The sequence below is a fragment of the Cuculus canorus genome, chromosome 19 (assembly GCF_017976375.1).
Source record: "Cuculus canorus isolate bCucCan1 chromosome 19, bCucCan1.pri, whole genome shotgun sequence".
NCBI lineage: Eukaryota > Metazoa > Chordata > Aves > Cuculiformes > Cuculidae > Cuculus > Cuculus canorus.
Window position 1 is genome coordinate 12,602,108 of NC_071419.1, and position 23,148 is coordinate 12,625,255.

The 23,148-nt window shown below is 47.5% G+C and overlaps 1 protein-coding gene across 1 annotated transcript; it reads left to right on the plus strand.

Moving 5' to 3' along the window:
* The first annotated feature begins 303 nt into the window (after positions 1 to 303).
* MAN1B1 (mannosidase alpha class 1B member 1) lies at positions 304 to 22,325 on the plus strand. Its single transcript, XM_054084284.1, has 13 exons — positions 304 to 519; positions 3,299 to 3,407; positions 4,265 to 4,401; positions 5,435 to 5,586; positions 7,509 to 7,618; positions 7,963 to 8,148; positions 10,502 to 10,650; positions 11,231 to 11,419; positions 13,590 to 13,780; positions 15,157 to 15,277; positions 17,740 to 17,937; positions 18,239 to 18,370; positions 19,174 to 22,325. The coding sequence occupies exons 1-13, from the start codon at positions 394 to 396 to the stop codon at positions 19,375 to 19,377; spliced, it is 2,004 nt and encodes a 667-aa protein (XP_053940259.1). The 5' UTR covers positions 304 to 393; the 3' UTR covers positions 19,378 to 22,325.
* The last annotated feature ends 823 nt before the right edge of the window (positions 22,326 to 23,148 follow it).

Genomic DNA, 23,148 nt, shown 5'->3' on the forward strand with positions numbered 1-23,148 from the left:
ATCTCCGTGGACTCCTCTGGACCCGTTCCAACAGTTCCATGTCCTTCCTGTGCTCAGGACTCCAGAGCTGGACACGGGGCTCCATGTGGGGTCTCACCAGAGCGGAGCAGAGGGGCAGAATCCCCTCCCTCCCTGCTGGTCCCACTGCTCTGGGTGCAGCCCAGGACACGGTTGGCCTTATCATTTCCGATTTCACAATTTCATCCTGTCTTTCTACACAGTCGGGGCGCTCCCGGCCGGCGGCGAGGCGGGCGGGGGAGGCCACTCCCCACCGCCGCTGACGGCGGTACCATCGAGACCCGGAAGCGCAGGGGCAGAGCGGCACCCGGAAGCGGCCGCTCCGCGGAGACGGTGGCCGGCGGGCGGGCGGCCCACGGCCCCTGAGGCACCGCCATGTACTCAGCTGCCGCCCCGCCACCGCGACAGGACTTCATCTCCGTCACCCTCAGCCCGGAGGAGGCAGCGGGGCCCGGCGGCTACAACAACAGCAAGGCTTGGAGGCGGCGCTCCTTCTGGCGGGTGAGGGCGGGCGGTGGCCGGGGGCGCCGCGGGGCGGGGACAGGAGGGGGGGCATGGGGGAGAAAGGGGGCATGGAGGCGGGAGGGGTTGAAATTGGGGCGGGAGGGGGTGGGGCATGAGGGCAGGAGGTGTTGAAATTGGGGCACTGTGGAGGGAGGGGGGCATTAAGGTGGAGGGGGCATTGGGCCAGGAGGGGGGGAGCTGCGGGGTAAGAGGGGGCAGAAGGGGGTAGGGGGGCTGCAGGTCGGAGGGGGCTAGGGGTGGGAGCAGGGGCACGCGTTGATGTGCGAGCCCTGTCGGGGCATCCCTGGGCTGTTTTGGGTGCGGGCTCGGGTCCCGCACTCTGTGCTAAGTTTTGCGGAATCAAACCCTATAACCCAAAATGAGATCTAAAGCAGGTATGTTTATTTCTAGCGCTGGGGTACAAGGGGATTCTCCTCGCTTGCACACCGTGTCACTTAAGAAGCAGCTACTTACAGTGTAAAGACATGCATAGTTATAAGCGCCTACTACATATTCATAACCTTTCCCCGCTTCGTATTATAATTAGTTCTGGAAAGATCGCTCCAGTCTTGCGCCTGCGTAGTGCCTCCTGGTGGTCGTGGGCCGGGGTCTTAGGGATGAAGTAGGAAGTCTTCCTCGGGATGAATATTTTTCTTCTTGAACTTTGTGCAGACGCAGTCTCCTCTGGCTGTTTTCAAACTCCCAAACCAAATGCAGCAGCTTTCTGCGTTCCAGTGCCCGCTGATCAGTAAACTGCTGCTAGCTGGCTCCTTCGTTAGCAACTTCCAAAGTCTTCAAGGCAAACAACGCCAAGCTCTAACGAACACTCCCAACTCCCCTTGTCTGCTTTTGCTCATCTGGAGGGGCCTGAGCTGTGCGCCCTGGCGATGGGAACCCCCGAGGTTTGGGGAGGGGGCAGTGCCCTGGCTGTGGGGGTTTGGGGAGTGCAGGGGTGGAGCGCTCCGACGCACATCTCGATTCCTGCGACAAGAGTTGGGGTGAGGGGGTGCAGTATGGTGTGAGGGGAATCCTGCCCTCTCTAGCCGGCATCTGGGGGCAAAGCTGCGCTCTGTGGCAGCGGGATAGGTGAGATTTGGTCTTGGCGCCTCTACCCTTGCTTTTAGGGCTTGAAAGGGGAGCCTCTTTCCCTGCCCTGGAAGGGTAATGGGAACGCTGCTGTTTTCTCGGTGAAAAGAGGTCTCCAGCAGAGCTGTGTGGAAGCAACTTTCCTGTCTGCGTGGGTGTGGGGAGTGGGCAGGCAGCTTTACTGAGGGTAGGAGTCTTGGGCTAGAGAGGTGGAGGGGGAAAAGGTAGGTAAGGAAAAGGAGGGAAGCCTTATTGCAGTCAGGGGATGAGGTCTGGCCGCCTCTGGCGGCAGTACAGGTGAGCAGGTGAAGCGTATGAAGGACTTGTTTAGGGACACAGTGTGGCAGCTTCTCTCTTTTAGCAGCTAGGGGAACGTGAGGATAGGGCACAAGGGGTTTCACCCTTTCTTTGATCCTTATCCTTTGTCAGCAAGAAAAAGTAAGATGATGGGGAATGCCCTCGTGTATCTGTGTTTCCCCCATACCAGGACACCACAGGCAGTGTCTCTATTCCCATCCTGCCCTGAAGGAACGTGGGGCTGGTTTCAAACATGTCTGCAGCTGGAGGGTGATGATCCAGTTGTCTGTGCGGGTAGAGCCAAAGGTGATGGCGGGTGGGTTCAGCACCTTGCGAAGTGCATAGTGAAGGGTGTGTGGGATTGCTGTGCTGACAGTGATGTGGGAGGAGAACCAGAGCTGTGTGCTGGGGGGCTCGGCCGTGTGAGGGCGCTGATGGTTCTTCACTGAAACATCTACAGCCTCTGGTTGTGATGAAGAGGGTGAAGGCAGTGGGAAGTGTTGTGGTGTGTGGAGATGTTTGTAGGATGCTGCAGGTTGTTCCCCAGCGTAGCACCATCCTGGCAGCGTTCTCTCTGTGTGCCAAAGCCCAGTCGTTGTGAGCAAAATGCAGCTCTGGTGAATTTTGATATTATTGTTGGAAAACAAACAAATTGGTAATTCAGTAGTTAATGCTTAACTCCAACTGCTTACTTTCCAGGTGGAGGAAACCTCTTGCTCAGGCTGATGGAGGATTTATTGTCTGACCTTTAGTGACTTTGTTGTATAGACTTCGCTTGTAAAAATGCATTTTTACTCAGGACTAAACTTGAAAACATCGTGGGTGTGTCCTGTTGGTTGTTGTGTTGGCTTGCTTTGTTCTCACATTGCACCGGGGTGGTGGCAGGACCTGCTCCAGGTGGCAACTCCATGTCTCTCTGCCTGGCTTTTCTTATTTTTGAGCCTTTCTTTGCTGCAGTAATGGTTTCAGTTTCCCTACTGCTTTTTTCTATTTCTTGTTTTGAGTGTGTGCTCTACAGCACCTCCCCAGGCAGCAGGGAGGGAACGGGCCTTTGGCTTATCTGGGCAGACGCGCAGGTCAGGCAGTAGAGCCTGTGCAGGATGCTCGCTGGGAATCTGAGCTCGTGACAGGCTCTGAGGTTCTGGCACCAAGCGGCTCTGAGGTCTCTCTGAGCCTGCTGTGCAATGGGCCAGCGTGTGGCATTGCTATTTTTTTATCAGTGAAGAAAATAAGCAGTGGGTGTCTGTAGATGGAATGGGGGATAAAATTAAACTTCTCAGTTTTGTGTTTCTTGCTCTGAGTGAACTGATAAGAGTTTTTTGACTGAATAAGCTCCTAGTGTCATGCTAAATAATCTTCCTCTCTTTTGTGTTACTTATTTTCTCTTCTAAAGAAATGGAAGCAGCTGTCCCGACTGCAGCGGAGTGTGATTCTCTTCCTGTTTGCCTTCTTGGCGGTCTGTGGAGTGATTTCCTATACGAGCATTGAGGAACCGTGGAAAAGTAGGTGTTTGGTGTCATAGGATCATGGAATGGTTTGGGCTGGACAGGTCCTCAAAGCCCATCCAGTTCTGCACCCCTGATGGGCAGGGACACCTCCCACTGGATCAGGTTGCTCCAGGCCCCATCCAGCCTGGTCTTGAGCACCTCCAGGGATGGGGCAGCCACCACTGCTCTGGGCAACCTGGGCCAGGGCCTCCCGACCCTCACAGCAAAACATTTCTCTGTAAGATCTAATATCGGTTTGCCCTCTAGTTGTGAGAACCAGTGGTCGTTGTTACTGACGGTGGCTGGTTGTATCCATTACTGCCCAGCTGTGAACTGATTGTCTGTGTCGTGTTCCAGTGACTCATTTCTGCTTAATCAGAAATATTTGTCATAGGCCGTTGCATTGTTTATCTTGACTGGAGCAACATTTTGGTTTAGTTAATCAAGATTTTGAGGCTGTGAGTGGTTTTTTTTAATTACATTTATATGTGGATATTGGTAACCGAAGCCTAAACAGTGTAATAAGATAATCCTCTCTTGATTTTGATTGTCCATCAGACTAGAAATTCCAAGCTTTTTGACAGTACAAAGGCACGTTTATCTGTGATATTACCTTACTGCCTGTACTGAGAAGCTAAAATCATAGCAAATAGAAAGGAGCATGTGCCTCTTGGCACCCTCCTTGCGTACTAGGGAGAGTGTTAATATCAAGAGACACTTTGGATCTAACAGTTTGTGTGTGTGTTTATCCGTTTTGTGCATGGGAACACTTCTTGGAGGCTCATCAGGTGTGTGAGCACAGCAAACTTCCATCAGTCTCAACGTGGAGCTGAAGCTGCTGGTTGCTGTGCTGAGCTCTGTTCTGTGTCCAGGTCTAACAAACAAAGCTCCGGATGATCCAAGAGCAGAAGCAGAAGCTCCTGGACTAAAGCTGGCAAATCCAGCTGTTCTGCCAGCACCCCAGAAAGCCGATGCCAACCTTGGAGACTACTCAGAGCTTTCCCCGCAGGTATTGTGGGAAGGAATGAGTTTTCTAAAGCTGCCAGAGGGTTTGTGGAAGCGGCAGATAGCGCTGGGTTCCAAGAGCTGTTGAGAGGAAAGGAGCTGTAAGTTGCAGTGTAAATCTGCTGTGGGTGGGATGCTCTCCTCTCTGGGAAGGGCTTTGGTGTAGGATTTCTTGGCTTTACCCTTTTTATTGAAGTGTGGAGTGTACTATTCCTTACTCCCTGGCGTGCCTCGGAGTGCTGGGGCTTCAGATCGCAGTGACCACTCACTTGGGGTGTTGGTGCCCTGCTGGGATTAATTTGTTTGGACTTGAAGTGCTGCAGGCATTGAGGAGGCTGGAGAGAGTCACAATGGAGCAGGAGCCAGTGTCACACTGCACTGGGACAGCTTTTCTAGACATTTCATGTCATTTTCTCAAAAAACCAATAGCAAACAGATCAGCTGGCGGTGGTGTTGGGGAGCTCTGTTTGGGGGGAAGTAGGGAGAACGCACAGGAACTGACAGGATTAGCGCAGTAGAGGAACACTGGTTCCTGTGCTGCTCTTTGTTTATTTACCTCCTGAGTTCAGGGATTTCCAGTTAGTTAAGTATTTCTGTTAAACTGTTATGCTTAAATGTGCCTGTGCTACTGATCAGTAATTCTCGCTTTTCCCCAGCGTTGGCGCTGAGCAAGTTTTGTGTGCTTTTTGTAATTCTAGTAAAAATTTAGTGTGTCTCGTAAAATGGAATCAAACAGCTCTGCAGTGCTTTGGCAGGGCCTTTCATTAAATTAATACCTGGTAGCAGTAAAGGGAGGTTAAAAGTAGTTTATCCATGTAAACCTAAGAACTGGATAATTTTACGAAAAGTTTAAGCTGAACAAAACTCCAAAGTCTTTCACAGTCTTTCTGTTCAGGGCAGAACTTTGATGCTGGTACGATAGCAGAATAGCATTTATGTGAGGTTATGTTTAAGAAGGGAATGCTGTTTGTTTATGATATGGAATTTTACCAACTCTGCAACATACCAAGCATATTTTTTTCCCTTGATTTTCTCAGAAGCCTCCAAAACTACCTTCTGTTCGGCGTGGCCTTTCCAACCTTCAGATCAAGCCACCACGGAGGCTGAAGCCCCGGCAGGATCCCGGCAAGGCTGTAGAGGAGCCGGTCCAGGCTGATAAAGAAAAGAAAACCGAGAAATCTGTTATCAGGTAGAAGCGTTCCCAGCACATTAGAGTGCTCTCCCCTTGACCCCATCACAGCCCATGGGGTACTGGAGTGAAAATTGTAAGGTCTTTTTGTTGTCTGTGCCTGAGGTTGATTTCCTTCCTCACAGACCTTTGTTCCCAGCTCCTGCCTGGCAGCGGCTGGTGTTGCTCAACAGATTTAATTTCGGCGAATGTGCAGCTTTTCTAGTTTTACTGTTTGCATCACAGACCTGTAGAGTGTCTGTGCTGCCACGATTGTATTTGTACTGTATTATTCCCTAAGTCATTGTCAATTGAAATATTTTGATTTGGGAACAACTGAAGGCATGTATACATTCTGTGCATACAGAAAAGACTGCCACCAGTTCAGCAGATGTTCTTAATCTGGAACATTAGGCTTGGGTTTTATATGGTTATGTCCTTTTCAGGCCTGGTGCGGTGGAGCTGATTGCAGCATGAGAACTGTGCCTGTAGCAGCATTTTGCCTGCTGATGTTGTCTGAAATCTCTCAGAATGACCTGATGTATTTTAGTCCTGTGCTTCCGCCGTAGAATCAGTGAATGGTTTCTGTTGGAAGGGACCTCAAAGCCTATCCAGTTTCACTCCCCTGCTGTGGGCAGGGCCACCTCCCACTGGGTCAGGTTGCTCGAAGCCCTATCCAACCTGGCCTTGAACACCTCCAGGAATGGGTGTTATAGCTTGTGGAGTTAAATGGGTGGGCAGAGGAAATCTGAGGAGAGCAATGAAGGTGTAGTGAGGACTAGTTAAGACTTTAAAGAATGGAGCTAAGGAATGGAATGATGGGATTTCTGTAGGTCATCAGGTTTGCTGACATTCTGGAGTGTGTCCAGAGAAGAGCAGTGAAGCTGGTGAGGGGCTGGAGAACAAGTCTTATGAGGAGCGGCTGAGAGAGCTGGGGTTGTTTAGCCTGGAGAAGAGGAGGCTGAGGAGAGACCTTATTACTCTCTACAACTACCTCAAAGGAGGTTGTGAAGAGGAGGGAGCTGGCCTCTTCTCCCAAGTGACAGAGGACAGGACAAGGGGGAATAGCCTGAAGCTCTGCCAGGGGAGGTTCAGGCTGGATATCAGAAAAAAATTCCTCACGGAAAGAGTCATCGGGCACTGGAACAGGCTGCCCAGGGAGGTGGTCGAGTCGCCTTCCCTGGAGGTGTTTAAGGAACGGGTGGATGAAGTGCTTAGGGACATGGTTTAAGGGAGCGTTAAGAATGGTTGGACTCAATGATCCAGTGGGTCCTTTCCAACCTGGTGATTCTATGATTCTGATTAAAGCTGTCTCTCCTTGCAAGGCAGATCATGAACTCAGGGGCACCAGATTGATGTATCAAACAACATGGCTGAGGTTGTTTGGTCTTGATATGAACTTGACTTGAAGTCCATTCTTGCAGACTTCTCCTTCAGGAGACTCTTAGTAAAAACCTGTACAAACTGATTTATGCACCTGTGGCAGCAAGAGGGCTTTGAAACTCTGGCAGTGAAGCAAGCACTTGAGGTGGCTGGGCCTATGTGCTTGTTTGTTTTTTGACGATCATCACTTGTGTGGTGCCTGTCAGCGTTAGTGGCTCCTGTGATCATTTCAGAACCAGTAGATAGCAGAATGCTTCTAATGCAGCGTTCTCGGATGTCTTAATGCTTTTTAGAAGTTGTTTATTAAATTCCAGTGCCAAAATAAGGGAATTCTAAGAGCCTGTAAGACACGTTTCTTAATCCGCTAGAGTTTCTTTGTTATGAGTCACTGTCTTTGAAATCATCTAGGGGACAACAATTATTTTGATCCTTGGTACAAAATCCAATTCCTGCTTTATCAAAGTGTTGTGAGAAAAAGGAAATGCAGGTATAAGTCTTGTTCATTTTCATGACTTTCTGTGATCACATTTTGTGTTAGTTACAATCCCTTGTATTTGCAGCTGGCGAGGAGCAGTGATAGAACCTGACCAAAGCACTGAACCTCCATCTAATAGAGTAAAGGAACCAGAAAAACCTTCCTCTGTGGAAGCTGAGGACCAGAAAGAACCAGGTAAATAGTACAGTTAATGATACCTTGAGTATTGTGTTCAGTTCTGGAATCCCCAATTTAAAGACATGGAGCTGTTGGACCTGGTCCAGAGGAGGGCATGAAGATGATGTGAGGACTGGAGCATCTCCCATATGAAGACAGGCTGAGAGAGTTGAGGTTGTTCAGTGTAGAGAAGAGAAGGTTCTGGGGAGACCCTAGAGCAGCTTCCAGCACTGAAAGGGGCTCCAGGAAGGCTGAGGAGGGGCTTTTTACAAGGGCAGTGAGAATGTGACAAAATGGTGTTGGGTATCGCTGCACAGCTCCTGTGCAGAAGTCCTAAGCAAGGTGCTGTTATCCTTTTGCAGTGCCCCTAAATGACCGTCAAATGGCTGTGATTGAAGCCTTCCGCCACGCCTGGAAGGGGTACAAGGAGTTTGCCTGGGGCCACGATGAGCTGAAGCCTTTGTCCAAGTCCTACAGTGAGTGGTTTGGGCTTGGGCTTACCTTGATTGATGCCTTGGACACCATGTGGATTTTAGGCTTAAAAGAAGGTAAATTTTTTCCCTCCTGCATTTATTCCCCTCTAAAATAATTCCTTATTTTCTGTTCAGGCAGTACATGGTCAGAGTTCTTTGAGGGGAACTGTTACTGCATAAGACAAATGCGTTCAGTTTTCCTCTGAGTATAAACACTTGTATACATAAACAGTATGCGTGAAAATTATTTCCCCTCTAACGCTATTAAAGGACACCATTTTTCTTGGAGTAGAATAGATGCGTTGCAGAGCTCCTGGGTTTTGTGTCTATTCTAAACCCCTGGTGCTATCTGCCCGTCGGTCTCGGGACATCAGCCTGAGAGTTCGCTGGCTGTGTTTTATCACAGAATGACCTGAGTTGGAAGCGATCCACGAGCGATCATCAAATCCAGCTCCTGTCTGTGCACAGGACAACCCCAAACATTCACACTGTAGGTCTCAGGGTGTTGGCAAAATGCTTCTGGAACATTGTCAAGCTTAGTGCTGTGACTGCTTCCCTTGAGAGCTGTTCCAGTGCTCCACCACCCTTTGGGTAAACCTCCTAGTGTCCAACCTGACCATCTCCTGCCTTCCTTCGGGTCCTGTCATTGGTCGGCAGAGGGAAGAAATCAGTGCCTGCTCCTCCTCCTCCCCTTGTGAGGAAGCAGTCAGTAGAGTGCGATGAGGTGTTCCCTGAGTTTCATTTTCTCCAAGCTGAACACCAAATGACTTCAGCTGCTCCTGATACGGCTTGCCCTCTTTATCGCACCTAATATCAATATTTCCCATCTGAATTTGAGCAAGTATCTGTAAGGAAATGATGGATGGAGCAGGGAGTGTTTGATGCCAGCTCCCTGACCTGCTCTGTCGTGGGCCTGTTTTCAGTTATTCTGGAAGTGACTGTTAGAAAACTTTCAAACCAATTTTAAAAGAAAAGCCAAAAATACTGCAATTCTGTTGCAAAAACCTCACTTACTCAAATATTGCAGAGTTGTTTGTTTGTTTGTTTGTTTTGTGGTGCAGCATTTTTTTTAGTGGCATTTAGGAATTTCTGAAACTGTAGCTGTTTAACCTTGGTAGCACCTTGCGAGCTCGTCGGTCGAGCAGTGTTTTGTGTTGAGCTAAGAAGAAGAGGGCTGCTGGGAAGGGGACAATAAACAGTGCGAGTCTCCCATGGTTCTGTTTCTTCTGCCATTAGAGTTTGTGTGGAATATTCAGTCATTAATGACAACTCCTTAACGTGTGTTTATACTCAAGGCCTGAGCAGGTGCTCTTCAAGTTCCATCGAGTTGACAGTGTGCTGCTTTTTCTTTTTTTTTTTTTAATTAATATTTAATTGTGAGCTTTTAAAAGGAATGCCTGATGATTGAGATGGGTTCTTGGTGAAGGGTCCTTCTTATTTGATAGCAGTTCTTTTGCTGATTGCCTTAGAAAGCTCCTGGGGTTTCCTCTGCGTAACAAACACTGTAGAAATAAAGTCTTTGTGTGAGGTTGCTGGTTGTTCTCAAGAGCTGGTGGGTGTGAATGCCTCTGCAGCAGAGGAGCTGCCATTCCTGTTGTTCCACCTGACAGCAGATGGTTCTCTGGTTCCTCTCAGTCCAGCCAACAGCCAGGACGATTTTTACTGTGAGGACAGAGAGGCTTCCTTTCGCTATAGAGTTGATCTGTGGAATATGTTCCCTTTCTGGGAAACAGGATGTTCTGTGCTTGCTCACGACCAGGAGTTTTGGGCGAGTGTGAGTGAGAGTCTGGGGTAGCTCCTGACCTTGGCAGGGAGGGTTCAGCTCACGCATGTACACTGTGGAATGAGACCCTGTGCCAAAGCAGTCACGGATGCTGCTGCGGAGCTGACCGAGTCTAAAGTGGCTTTTTTTACATTCCTTTTTGAATTAGCGGTGTGATAAGCAACTGGTTTTGTTTCTGGGGAAGAATTGCAGCCTGTCAGGGCTTTGTGTGTGAGGTGCTGAGGTAGGAGGTGGCTCCTTGGGATACTTCCAGGCTGTTAACAGAAAATGCTGTCTGTTTTCTTGGTAGATAACAGCTTTGATTTGAAAAGATTTAATTAAAATAGAAGACTCCTGTGTAAGTGTAACTCATTGTCTAACAAGTCTAACAGATGGGCTCTAAAAGATCTTGTTTTCTGGACTGTTCTAATAAAGAATTCCTCAATTTCTTCTTTTTGTAGACTGTGGTTAACTTCTTATTTTGCTGGGTGTTTCTGTCTGTGCGCAAACATCTCCTGGCATACGCTCTTCATTTCAGTTTTCCACCTATCGTCTTACCTCTGTGGGCAGATACAAGTAACTGTCACGGATCTAGGAAATACCGATGTCTCTGGTTGTTGGGACATGCCCCAAGTCCATAACTGAAGTACTTTTTATACTTTGCAGAGTTTGAAGAAGCAAGAAAATGGGTAGCAAACGACTTGGTGTTTGATAAAAATGTGGATGTGAACCTCTTTGAGAGCACTATTCGTATCCTGGGGGGCTTGCTGAGCACCTACCATCTCTCTGGAGACAGTCTCTTCCTGGAAAAAGCTGTGAGTGGCTCCTCTTACAAATGGAACTGGGTTATGTGTCCATATTGGACAAAGCTGAGAGAGGGTTCATCAGACAGTTAAACATTGCAGGGTTTTAACAGTTCCATATTTGAAGTGGTGGGAAACAATATTATATTGTTGAGGCACACTCTGCTGTTTCCTGTTAGACAACCTCAGCGCACTGCTGTGTTCTGTCAAGTGTTCTGTGCCTGGTTTTCTGTCAATGCAGAGCTGACCAGAATAAAGTTTGTGAAACAAAAGAGGAAATAAATGGCTGGAAAGGAGTGACAGTTGTCCTCCTGTGTGCCTTTACAGCATCAGCCACCTCTTTAGGTTAGGGAGATGCAGTCAATGACTTCACATCCTGTTGCACAGGGACTGCAGACTCAAACAAGGTGTGCAATGCTAGGGACACCCGGAAACACTGTGGTCATCGCTGTGAAATAAATCCCTTTTTTAATTCATCTACAACTAATCTGCTGTTCTCTCTGTCTGCTCGATGAAAGAAAATTTTAAGGGAGGTGGGTGTGTATTTAATTTTTGCTTTGTTGTTTTCACTGTGCTCGTGGGTTCTCTTTAGAAAGACATTGGGAACAGGCTCATGCCATCCTTCAAGACCCCCTCCAAGATCCCATATTCTGATGTCAACATTGGCCGGGGCACTGCGCATCCACCTCGCTGGACATCTGACAGCACTGTGGCAGAGGTGACCAGTATTCAGCTGGAGTTCAGGGAGCTCTCTCGTCTCACTGGAGATGAGAAATTCCAGGTATGGAAGAAGCAGTTGGTGTTATACTCTTTTTCTACCTGTCTGCAGCATCAGTGCTGGCTCTCCATCAGTACCTGGAGTCTCTAAGGGATGGTAAATCGTAGAATCACAGAATGGTTTGGGTTGGAAGGGACCTCAAAGGTCATCCAGTCCCACTCCTGCCATGTACAGGGACACCTCCTACTGGATCAGGTTGCTCAAAGCCCCATCCAGCCTGGCCTTGAACACCTCCAGGGATGAGACAGCCACGGCTTCTCTGGGCAACCTGGGCCAGGGCCTCAGCATCCTCTGGTGAAGAATTTCTTTCTAATGTGTAATCTAAATCTTCCCCCTTCCAATTTAAAGTCATCCGCCCACATCCTATCACTCCATGCCCTTGTAAAAAGCCCCTCCCCAGCTTTTTTGAAGGCCCCCTTCAGGTACTGGAAGGCCAATATAAGAGGTCCTTAGAGCCTTCTCTTCTCAAGGCTGCACAACACCAACTCCCTCAGCCTGTCCTCATATGGGAGGTGCTCCAGCCCTTGGATCATCTTTGTGGCCTCCTCTGGGCCTGTTCCAACAGTTCCCTGTTGTTCTTATGTTGGGGATTCCAAGTGGTGTCTCATGAGAGCAGAGTAGAGAGATAGAATCCCCTCCCTTGTCCTGCTGGCCACACTTCTTTTGGTGCAGCCCAGGCCACAGTTGGCTTTCTGGGCTGCGAGCACAAGTTGCCGGCCCGTGTCAAGCTTTTCATTGATCAGCTCCCCAAGTCCTCCTCTGCAAGGCTGCTGTCAGTTGTGTCGTCCCCCAGCCTGTATTGAAACTGCAGAGTGCCCCAACACAGGTGCAGGACCTTGCACTTGGCCTTGTTGAACCTCGTGAGGCTCTCACAGGCCCGCTTCTCCAGCTTGTCCAGGTCTCTCTGGATGACATCCCATCCTTTGGGTATAACAGCTGCACCACTCATACTCAGCTTGCAAACTCAGCTTGGTTTCATCTGCAGACTTGCTGAGTGTGCACTCAGTCTTGTGGCAGATGAGGAAAGGAAAAGAAACAAAAAAAATTCAATTATTAAATGCCAAAAAGAAGCAGTGGAGGTGAATTATTTTTCTCTCTCAGAAACAGCTTTTGATTGAAGAAAGAATAAACACAATAAACAGCAAACCCAAACCACAACAAAATTGACCCAAACCCCACCTCCCCCAGCCCCGCTGCTTTTATCGGTGACATTTTTGTTTGATGCTGGGTTATCGGATTTTGAAAAGATGCTGAGATGAACAGGAGGCTGTTGCTAAAGTTCCACGTGTGGTTTCTTGATGCAATTATCTAAATGAAAAGAACAAACCTGTGGTGTTGCCATCCAGTGTGACTCACCAGCTCAGGGCCTGGCAGCTGGGCACGGCGTAAGGAAGAGTAGAGTGAAATAATTCCAGAGAAAGGAATATTTCCGCTCTTCTTTTTTTTTGGTCATGTTTTTTATTATTTTAACCTGGCTCTACAGCTGGAGCTTTGAGAGTGCAGTTCTTTAAAGAGTTTTAGCTATTGCGTGGTTCATGTAGTTGTGATTTTAGGTGGACTTGGTGAATACAAGTTTGCCAGTTTGTCTCATGCCACAGCACTGGCTTTCAAGTGGGTTTCGAGAGAAGGAAGTAGCAATGATCATAGAGTCATAGAATCACTTGGTTGGAAAAGACCTTTGAGATCAAGTCCCAACCGTCCCTGTCCCCTACTAAATCAGATCCCTGAGCACTTCATCTCCCCATCTTTTAAACACCTCCAGGGATGGGGACTCAACCACTTCCCTGGGCAGCCTCTACCAGAGCCTGAAAACCCTTTCGGTGAAGACATTTTTCCTGATGTCTAATCACAACCTGCCCTGTTGCAGCTTGAGGTCATTCCCTCTCATCGTATCGGCTGTCACTTGGGAGAAGAGACCAACACCCACCTCACTACAACCTCCTCTCAGGCAGTTGTAGGCAGTGAGAATACTTAAACGTACCCAGAGTGTCAAGTTTGGAGAGTCAGAAAGTTTGAAATCCGGGAGTAAATGTATTGCATGCACTGAGCTTGATGCTCCTGGCACTGATTTGAGGAAGGATGTTCAAAAATTGTTAATCGCCTGAAGTTATGCGCTGCGGGTTTGTGCATGATTTATATCCGGAATCTGTGTCTGCACTTTTCTTTCTTTTAGAAAGCTGTGGATGAAGTGACAAAGCAAGTTCACGCCCTCTCAGGGAAAAATGATGGCCTGGTGCCCATGTTCATCAACACCAACAGTGGGCAGTTCACCCACCTTGGGGTCTATACTCTGGGAGCCAGGGCTGACAGCTACTACGAGTATCTGCTCAAGCAATGGATTCAGGGGGGGAAGAAAGAAAATGAGTAAGTTCTTTGTTCTACTCATATTTATATAAGAATTATGAGCTGTAAAACTTGTGTTGTAGTTTGATGCTTAAAGAAAAATGATGTGTGTGTCCAGCAGTCAGCTGAAGGTGTCACTGGTTTTACCAGTAAGCTGAGTGAGCGAGAGGGACCTGGGTAACGACGTAAAATCTGCACAAAAGTTAGGCTTAGGCTCAAAACTTCTTGTCCTCAGAGAGATTTTCTTTCTGAGCATATCAGGTGTGAGGAGGGTTACAGACTGGAGAAGGAAATGGAGTCATTGCAGTGGAGCATAACTGGACACACCTAAAATACCAAGAATGCGGGCTGCGCTGGTGAAATGAAATGTTTTCTCTGGGCTTGTTAGGGAAAAGTGAGTGCTACAGGATAGCTGTAGTCCATAAGGAATGACTTTCCTTAGAAAGAAGAAGAGACTAAAGTTTGATGTTTGTCTGAACTTGGCTTTAGATCTCTTATTTGATCCTGGATAAGTGGAAGAGAATGTTTGCAATGAGGAGAGGAATTAAGAGATGATGGAAAAGGTTTCCTCCAAAACAAGACAAGAAATCCAAGCAGTTTTTGTCTGCTTCTAAGCTAATTCTGTTGGGCTTGTTCATGTTGAGGGGTTTAATGCATGCAGAGTGGCAGCATGCCCCTTCAAAGCATTGCTTTAGACTGGAACGGATGCACCTCCACAAAGGAAGCTTGCATCCCTGCATTTTCCAAGCCATACCTCCCTGTAAGTGGGAAACCATTGTCTTTGGGCCATGAACGATTGCATTTTGTGAGCCTCAACATGGATTTTTTCAGCAGGGCTTTTTCCACGTCAAAACCACTTTAAAACAAAGGGAAATTTCCAGTTAAATACTGTGGAATGTGTTTTCACTATGAGCGGTCAGACAGTGGAAAAGATGGCTCAAAGACATTGAATCTTCATCTTGGATGGAGATACTGAAAAGTAGGTCGGACAAGCCCTTAGGCAGCCTGATCATGTTGAATCTGCTTCAGAGCAGGCTGAAGTGGAGACCTCCAAGAGGTCCTTCCCAGCCCAGATTTTCTGTAATTTCAATTCTTGTACTTCCAAGGATTCCCGAAATAAAATCCAGTCACTGCCCAGAAACAGCTGTGGTAATGTTTTCTTTAGTATTTAAATCTAGGGTTTACTTGAAGAGCAAACTCATCACTACATGGTGGTGATAACCAATAATGTCTGGTTGATGGTGACAGTGAGGAGTTTTGCCAGTTCTTCTGTTTGGTTAAATATTGTTCCTTACCCTGAAATAACAGTCTCCGAGAGGGTTGTGCTGAACATCAGCTATCATAAATATCTTCTATCTGCATATATGTGAGCTAACAGGAGTGGTTTTAATTCACAGACTTTTGGAAGACTACATGAGAGCCATAGAGGGAGTGAAAAAGCATCTTCTTCAGAGATCCCAGCCCAAGCAGCTTACTTTTGTAGGAGAGCTTGCTCATGGCCACTTCAGTGCCAAGATGGTAAGGAGTACAACTGCATGTGAAAAAAACAGTAACAAAAGGGAGCAGGAAAAACACTACTGAAAAAAACCCAAATGCCCAAACCCCCTCAGCCATATGGACAGGCAAATGCAAAGCTTCGGTGCTGACTTTCCCCCTTTCCCATCCAAAAAAAGAAAAAACAAACCAGTAAAAAAAAAAACCAAAAAGCAAAAGCCAAGACTCTGTTTGGCCAGTGCTGAGTGACTGGCTTGTAGACAACGGTCATGCCTGCAAACCAGGGACCTGCGCTTTGTATGATAACAGTACATCCATTGATGTTCCTGTGAGGTGGGACATTGTGGTGCTGAACTCAATTTTTCTTTCTTATTCTTTCTGTCTTGGTCATAAAATTGTAGTGTCTGAAACTGTTGGGGTAGTTCTGCCTGATCCAGTGGGAGGTATCCCTGCGCATGGCAGTGGGGTTGGAACGGGATGGGCTTTGAGGTCTCTTCCAGCCCAGTCCATGTGATTCCATGTTTCTTATTTTATGGATTGTTTATTTTCCATAATTAAATACGTGTGGACACTTGCACACCTGGGTTTTCAGAGTTTCCATCAGAAGAAGCAGTTGACCTAATATTGTGTTACTGGATCTAAACCCAAATGTGGTCATTTTGTAGGGTTCTGTACATTGTGGTATTTGTTTTTAGTTTACACATAGAGTTAGTGAGTAAATTAGTTTGCTGTTTGTTGGAGGGAAAATTGCATGAGCTTAATTCCCCGTTCATGATTTGTGCATTCACACCCTTCAATGGCCATTTTGAGATCTTTCAGTTAAAGACCTCATGCAATCCTTGGATTGTGTGTGTGTCTTGTTTTTCGGATGAGTGGTGTATTATTAATTATTGTGTAGCCTTACACACGCCTGACGTGAGCTTTAGTGAATTCTTGGACTTCATAGAATCATGGTATGGTTTGGATTGGAAGGGACCTCAAAGCCCATCCAGTCCCAACCCCCTACCCTGAGGAGGGACACCTCCCACTGGATCAGGGGCTCCAAGCCCCATCCAGCCTGGCCTTGAACACCTCCAGGGATGGGGCAGCCACAACTTCTCTGAAGCTTGTTTGGTTTCAAGATGTAGTGTTCGAGTTTTGCAGTTCTGTGTTTCCTCATGTGCTTCTTGCATCTGAATTTCCCAAAAGCTCCCAACCTGCTGGGAGCGAGACCAGAGTCTGGAATTTGGGGAGAGGGAGCTCCCCCATCACAAGACAGGACGGAATTGAATCCAGACAGATGGATTTTGCTTAGGTTTCTGCATGTGTTGGCACACTGGCTTCTGTTCAGCGAGTCAGAAATGTGGTATTTAATCAGTTACTGGGTGAAAGGCTGGACCGCTCTCTTACCCTGCCAGCTGGGAAAAGAGACATGGTCGTCTCCTGTGGATGAGGTTGAGCTTCGTCCCCCTCAGCTATTTCCTTTCGGACTGGACAAAGCTTTTACAGGTCCGTTCAGCTGCCGCTTATGCACCAGAGTGTTTTTGCTGTGGTTTTGAGTGGTGAGACCTGAGCTGTCATTCTGAACGGTCAGTGCAATTTGAAATTCCCTATGTGACATCACTTGGTAATTCTTACCTTCATGATGTTGGCAGTGGCTTAGCCCCTGCAGGAGTTCAATCAGTCTGGCTCAGCACATTGAATTTTGCTGGAGCTGACTCCTGGGTGTTTTATATGATCTGTTTTCTGATGAGTTCTTTCACTGACTTTGAGCTTTCTTGGAAAGTTAACTAAATTAATCTTGATTACAAATATTACTCAGTTCTTTTAGTAAGGGTGCCCCTCTTGTCCCTCAACAAAATGTTTGCTGTAGCAGGTCAAAGCTAAGAAAACAATGTCCCTGCTTTTGCTGTTGCTTTGTCTTGGGAAAGCAAGCGGGAATGCTCCTCACATGGTCACCCTCAGGTGCCCCTCTTCCTTATCCACCCCCAAGAACCACAGATGTTTTGTTTCAGGGTGCTGCCTGGGAACAGGAGAGTAAGTCTGTGAGAGCTGGTGGTGGAAATGGGAGGCAGCTGTATCCCCACCTCTCTAGGAAAATGGTGCTCTTGCACCTTTTGTGCTCTACAGACTGAGAGCTGTAGCTTTTTACTATCCCAGATAACAAAGCTGCAAGCAAGGCTTTCAGGCAGAAATGTGCTTGTACACTTCTTGGTATGTTCCAGCTGTCTCCGTGGATCTGAGGATCTCTGTTACAGTAATGCTAAGGTGGATATTTCAAAGTGATGAACGTTTCCAGCTCACCTCTTCCCTTGCTGCTGGCCTCATGCTATGTCACATTGCATGTTAACAAGTTACCCTCAAGTTCTGGGTACCTGAAATGGGTTTTGAAGAGGAAGGGAAAAAAACTACAACCGCCCACACGCAGGGATACAGGGGGGCCGACGCTTGAGAATTCCTGTTTGCTGTGTGATTTTCTCCTCAGTAAGAGCTGTCTTGTCTTGCAGGATCACTTGGTTTGCTTTTTGCCTGGTACTCTGGCACTGGGAGCTCACAATGGATTGGCTGCTGATCACATGAAACTGGCTGAAGCCCTTATAGAAACCTGTTACCAGATGTACGCTCAAGTAGAGACAGGCCTGAGCCCAGAGATTGTACATTTCAACCTTCACGCACAGAAGGGCCACAAAGATGTGGAGATCAAGGTGAACAGCTGGCCGGCTTGGCTTGTGATCCCGTGATTATTCTGTCTCTCTGTTCTGCTGTTGAAACTCCCCTCTGGGTACCGGTGATGGGCTCTGTTGTGGAGCAGTGGGTTCTTTCTCTGCTTTGCTTTGTAGGTGTACCCTGGGCTCTGGTTTTAATTACAGCTCTGTGTTTAGAAGCTGAGTTATGCATAAGAAACTCTGGGGTGGATGGAGATGGGAAGCACTGTTTTTCTTCCTGCATGTATCCTTGGAGAATTTCCCTGTCTGAATCATACTCTCCTATTTTTTAATCTTACAGCCTGCAGACAGGCACAACTTATTGCGACCAGAAACTGTGGAAAGCCTTTTTTATATGTACAGATTCACCGGGGATAAGAAATACCAGGACTGGGGCTGGGAAATCTTGCAGAACTTCAATAAATACACACGGGTAAGGCCAACTTGTAATAACCTTATTCTTTTGGGACTTTAGTCGCTTGCTTTCTGAAAAGACCTTTGGAAACCTGCTGTCTTTGAAGAGTCATCAGATACCTGGGGGGAAATTAATAAGAATACATAATAAAATTCCGTTTGTGCAGAGCCTTCCAGCTGGAGATGCAGACCTTAACACCTTCAGGGAAGGAACTTGTTGCAGTGATTAACATACACCACGCAGGAACTGCGTGCAGACTGCAAAGTGTCTCTAGGTTTTCTTGGAAGCTGTTAGAATCTCTGCTGTGGTCTTCTTTAGAATCAAGAAACTGAGAAGAACCTGGCTGGGTTGAAAGAGCCCTTTGGTTAATGCTTTAACAGGAAGGATTGTGTCCGTTGACTGCGGTGCTCATGGGGCCATCACTGATGACTGTACATGTTTGGCCTGGATGACAGCAGTCCTTCAGTATCCCTGGTCTGTTCTTAAAGAACAGTTATGACACTCGGACCAAATCCAGGAGTTGCACTGGTTCTTTTCTTTACGTTTGCCCAGGAACCTCGGTGGGACACGTGCAGCACCTCTTGAGATTCAGCAAAATGGACATTTGGCTTGAGTTTATTCTTGGGGTTTCTATTAAAATACAAAGAGATTTTTTTCCGTAACTGAAGTTTTATACATAAATGGAAAACAAGTCTGAAATGAAAGCCATGCTGCTCTGTTTCTTGGCACTTATTTCTGCAAGTGCCTTTAGGTGTGAAGAGGGGAAGATAATTTATTTTGGATTATCAAAATGTACAAAACTTCTGCTTTTTTTGGCACAGGTTCCTACAGGTGGTTACACTTCCATTAATAACGTCCAGAATCCCAGGAATCCAGAGCCACGAGATAAGATGGAGAGCTTCTTCCTCGGAGAAACACTCAAGTACATGTTCCTGCTGTTTTCAGACGATGTAGACTTAATCAACCTCGACAAATACGTGTTTAACACAGAAGCTCATCCACTCCCTATCTGGGTGTCAGCATAGCCAGCATGTGCTGACACCTCAAAGTGGTGGCGTTTGTGTCTCCAAGTCACTTTACTGTTCAGGGTTTGAGGAGAGATGTGGTATTGCACCTTTTTTTGACTTAAAACAAGCAAACAAAACCTTTGGGGAAGTAACTCTGGTTTGGAGAAGTCACGTCAGTCTTAAATCTCATCCCTAGCTCTGGGATGGATGAACTGTACCCAGCTAAGCTGGCTTTCCTGGTATTGATGATGAGGTTCAGAGGGGAATTGTAGCATGGACCGTGGCATTCCTGGGGGTTTGGTGGACCAGAACTCCCTCATGGCAGTCTTACTCGATGCTCATTAAATACCAGGAATGCAGCGAGTTGTCTTACACTACAGGATTGTCCTGGAGAGAAGGAACGAGCCCACAGGTTTCTGGCTTATTCTGGATCCACTGAAACACTCGACTACAAGACCTTTCCTTTGGAAAAATGTGTTCCAGGTGGTAAATGGAATACACAAATAACTGTAACCTTGTCCTAGGTAGAAGCAAAGCCGCTGCAGTACAGTGTCGGGTTTACAGAGCACTTTGAACGGTCTGTTCAGGCTGTGGCTGCAATGAATGTGGGGAGAGAATTTGCTGCTGGTTTGGCTCAGCGGGGTAGAATTTTGTAGAAGTGTTGAAGTTTTTTAACTTACCTGCAGGAATGCAGGAGATAATGTGAAATGCAGGTGAAACTACACGTGCATTTGATTTGTTCTTTGCCATGGGTAGACTCAGGTATTGACTGAACGCTGCCTCCTGAGCTCGGGCACTGGGAAAGCTTGTGAGCACAAGGTGTGATTTGCAGTCAGCCTTCTTCTGTCCTGTCTGTCCAGATATTATGTGGTGAGGGGTTTGTTGGCTCAAAACAAGCTCATCGCTGTACAGCACAGTTCCTGTTATTCATTGTGTTTTGGACTGTGGAAATATTTTCCATTTTTGTTTTCTATGGGAGTACTTTGGGTAGAATTGTTCCCATTAGGAGCTGTGAAAGCAGACAGCTGAATGTCTTAGAGCAGGTTCTGGTCCCAGTAGAATCAGTGGAATCTGTTCAGCTGCTTGAAGACAAAGCAGACCCAGGCTTTAAGAATCTTCTGGGAGCCCTGGGATCTGTCACTTTATATGTGCAAATAGATTTTAAACCATGAATTTGGGAGTCAACTTTCTGTAGCGTTTCTCCTTTTGATTTTGTAGCTCAGCCAGTCCTGCATTCGCAGTGGTTCCCAGGAGTGTGCTGGTCAGATTTCTTAGTGGTTGTTCTCACCCAAACATCCTTTCCCTGTGCACCAAGGGGAGTGGCAGGAGGTCCTCGGGTGCGTGGCAGCGCCCACGGGGAGCAGCCCCTTCTAAAGCTGAGGATGCTAAATGGAACTCATTGAATCTGATGGTAACAGATTTGCCATGGCTGAGGGGTGCGTGTGTATATTTTGCAGTGTTTATAACCTTTGATTTGTAAAGAAAGATGCATTTTTTTGTTTGATGCTGCTCAATTCTGTTTGATGGCATCAGAAGTTGCCCTTGGGACCAGTATTTGAGTCTTATAAAAAATATTTATCATTCCATGTCTAATGATGGCTTATGGAAATGAAATGTTTTACATGGTATTTCAGTGCACCTTTTTCTGCCGTCAGTGGGACCCTGGGGTTTGTGGGACAGGACAGGTATGTGCAGAATATCCATGTTCCTCCAGTTCACCTGTACTGGTAATGCTGGGATTGAGTTTCTCACTTGCGTGTGGTGTGAAACCCAGCAGCTGCAGCCTTTGCACAACTGATTGACCCCTACGATGTTTGCTTTCTTTAACATAACAGCAAAGGAGGAAAGTGCTGTTGCAATGTGGGAGGCAACAGCTTCAGTGGTTTTGTTTGTGGAGCAGGTTGCTGTTACCGAGGAACTGAGCTTGGGCTGAAGATTAAAACTGGAGATGAAAAGAAGAAAAAAAATAAAATAAACCCCCAGCTGAGTCCCACGAGGCTGCACGGGCCCTGCTGGTGTGTGAGGCTGCGGCCCCGCGCCCTGGGCTGGAGCCAGCGTGGAACCCTGCACTTGGCTGGGGACTAAGACACTTCCAGCATCTGGTGTCCAACCTCTACCCTGTGGAGGGAACAATGGGGTTTCTTAGGAAGTTAAATATATGGAAATACTCCCCAAAACTCTGCTGTTGTCCTGCACCAGTCTTAACAGGCTCGCCCCTGCAAATGGCACTGGGAGGGCTGTTATAATTTTTTTTGCCTTATGATTGACCTGAGTAACAACCCATTTTATAAAGAGTGAAAAGAAGGAGAAAAGAATAAATCACCGCTTTCCTAAGCACACTTGCCTTTTAGCCGAGCCTGATTTCTTTTCTACCCGATTCTTCCTGGGAAATTGAATCTTTACAAAGCGAGACTTTACTGTCTGTGTCCTTTAAAGCTGAGGGTCAGGTTGTTCAGCACTCTCAGCCTTTGAGAACAACTGCTGATCTCAGATTCCTGTATCACCTGGAAAATGGCACAGACATAAATAATCTGAGAAAAGTTCATCTGTTTCTTCCTGATGTTTTGCAAAGGTCACTTAAATTGCTTTCTTATTTTTAGTTCCTCACAACAGTCTGTGGTGTCAGCTGCCCCAGCCCGTCTTGGTTCCCTGGTGCCGCTCCCCCAACACCACAGAAGCTTTGCACATCTTAGAAAGGTTTTCTTTTGAGTACTTGGTTCTTGGAACCTGAGCCCAGGTCTGATCCGTTCTGGTGTTGTGATGACCTTGGGTGCTTCTGGTGCTGGAGGTTGCAGAAAGACCATCTCTTCAGCTAGAGATTCTGTGCTTCTGCACAAAGAGCTGCCGTGGTTTTTGTCCCAGAGGTGGAGTGCCTTACCTGATTAACCCAAACCACACCAAAGCAGTGAGCCCCAGCTGCGCTGGTCACTTGGGCTTTCGTTGGAAGCAGAAGTGGGCACAGGCTCAGCCATGGGCGCCACACAGCCATGGGAGCTGGAAGCCTTACACTCTGGGCTTAAAACCACAGCTCAGAAATAAAATACAAAGCTGTTTGCTCAAAGACAATTCCATGGACGGATGCGGCTACACAGAGCATCTGAGCTCTGAGCAGTTCAGAACTGGAGTCTCACTGCAGGTCTTAAAAACTGGCAGCTTTGCAAGGTGCACGGTGTGAGCTGGCAGGGGCTGCTTTGGGTCCCACATGGCTTTCCCTTGACACCACCATCACTGCATGTCAGGCTCAGCTGCAGCTGCCTTGACTCCTCTAAACACCAGGCAAAGACTCCCCTGTCCCCTATTCTGTACCCTGTGAGGAATGCAGACAAGGTAGGGGTTTGCAGCAAACACCTTCATCTGTTTTTGTGCATCCCTCCTGCTCTTTAGGACTGATTTCCACTGCTGCACTCAGTTAACAAGAGCAGAAGAGTGGCCGTGTTGGTAACCACATATCCCATTTATCTCTTTCCATAGCATATGCAAGGCTTTAGTTCCTTCCATGTAAATCAAACCATCTCTGTCCCCCGCGCTCTGTGGGTTCCTTTGGGGTGGGTACTGTCTGCTACTTGGAAGACATCAGTACGGAGCGTTGTGAGAGGATTGGAGAACTCTTCTTCTGGAAGGGACAAAAACACTGGGGCCTCTGTTCGCCCAAAGGCACAACCCAACCCGCTGGCCAGAGGCAGCGATTGGGGATCACTTTCCCAACGCCTTGCACAGAGCACGGCTGCTCTGAGGCCAGGCTGGTTTAGTCAGGACACCTGCCTGCTGGGGGTGAGGGAAGCTGTGGGA

Excerpts from the sequence above, each read along its gene's own strand:
- MAN1B1 (XM_054084284.1), top strand. The coding sequence starts at position 394 with ATGTACTCAGCTGCCGCCCCGCCACCGCGACAGGACTTCATCTCCGTC. Across the intron at positions 520-3,298 it reads GGCGGCGCTCCTTCTGGCGG|AAATGGAAGCAGCTGTCCCG; the intron begins GTGAGGGCGGGC and ends TCTCTTCTAAAG. Across the intron at positions 18,371-19,173 it reads ACTTCAATAAATACACACGG|GTTCCTACAGGTGGTTACAC; the intron begins GTAAGGCCAACT and ends TTTTTGGCACAG.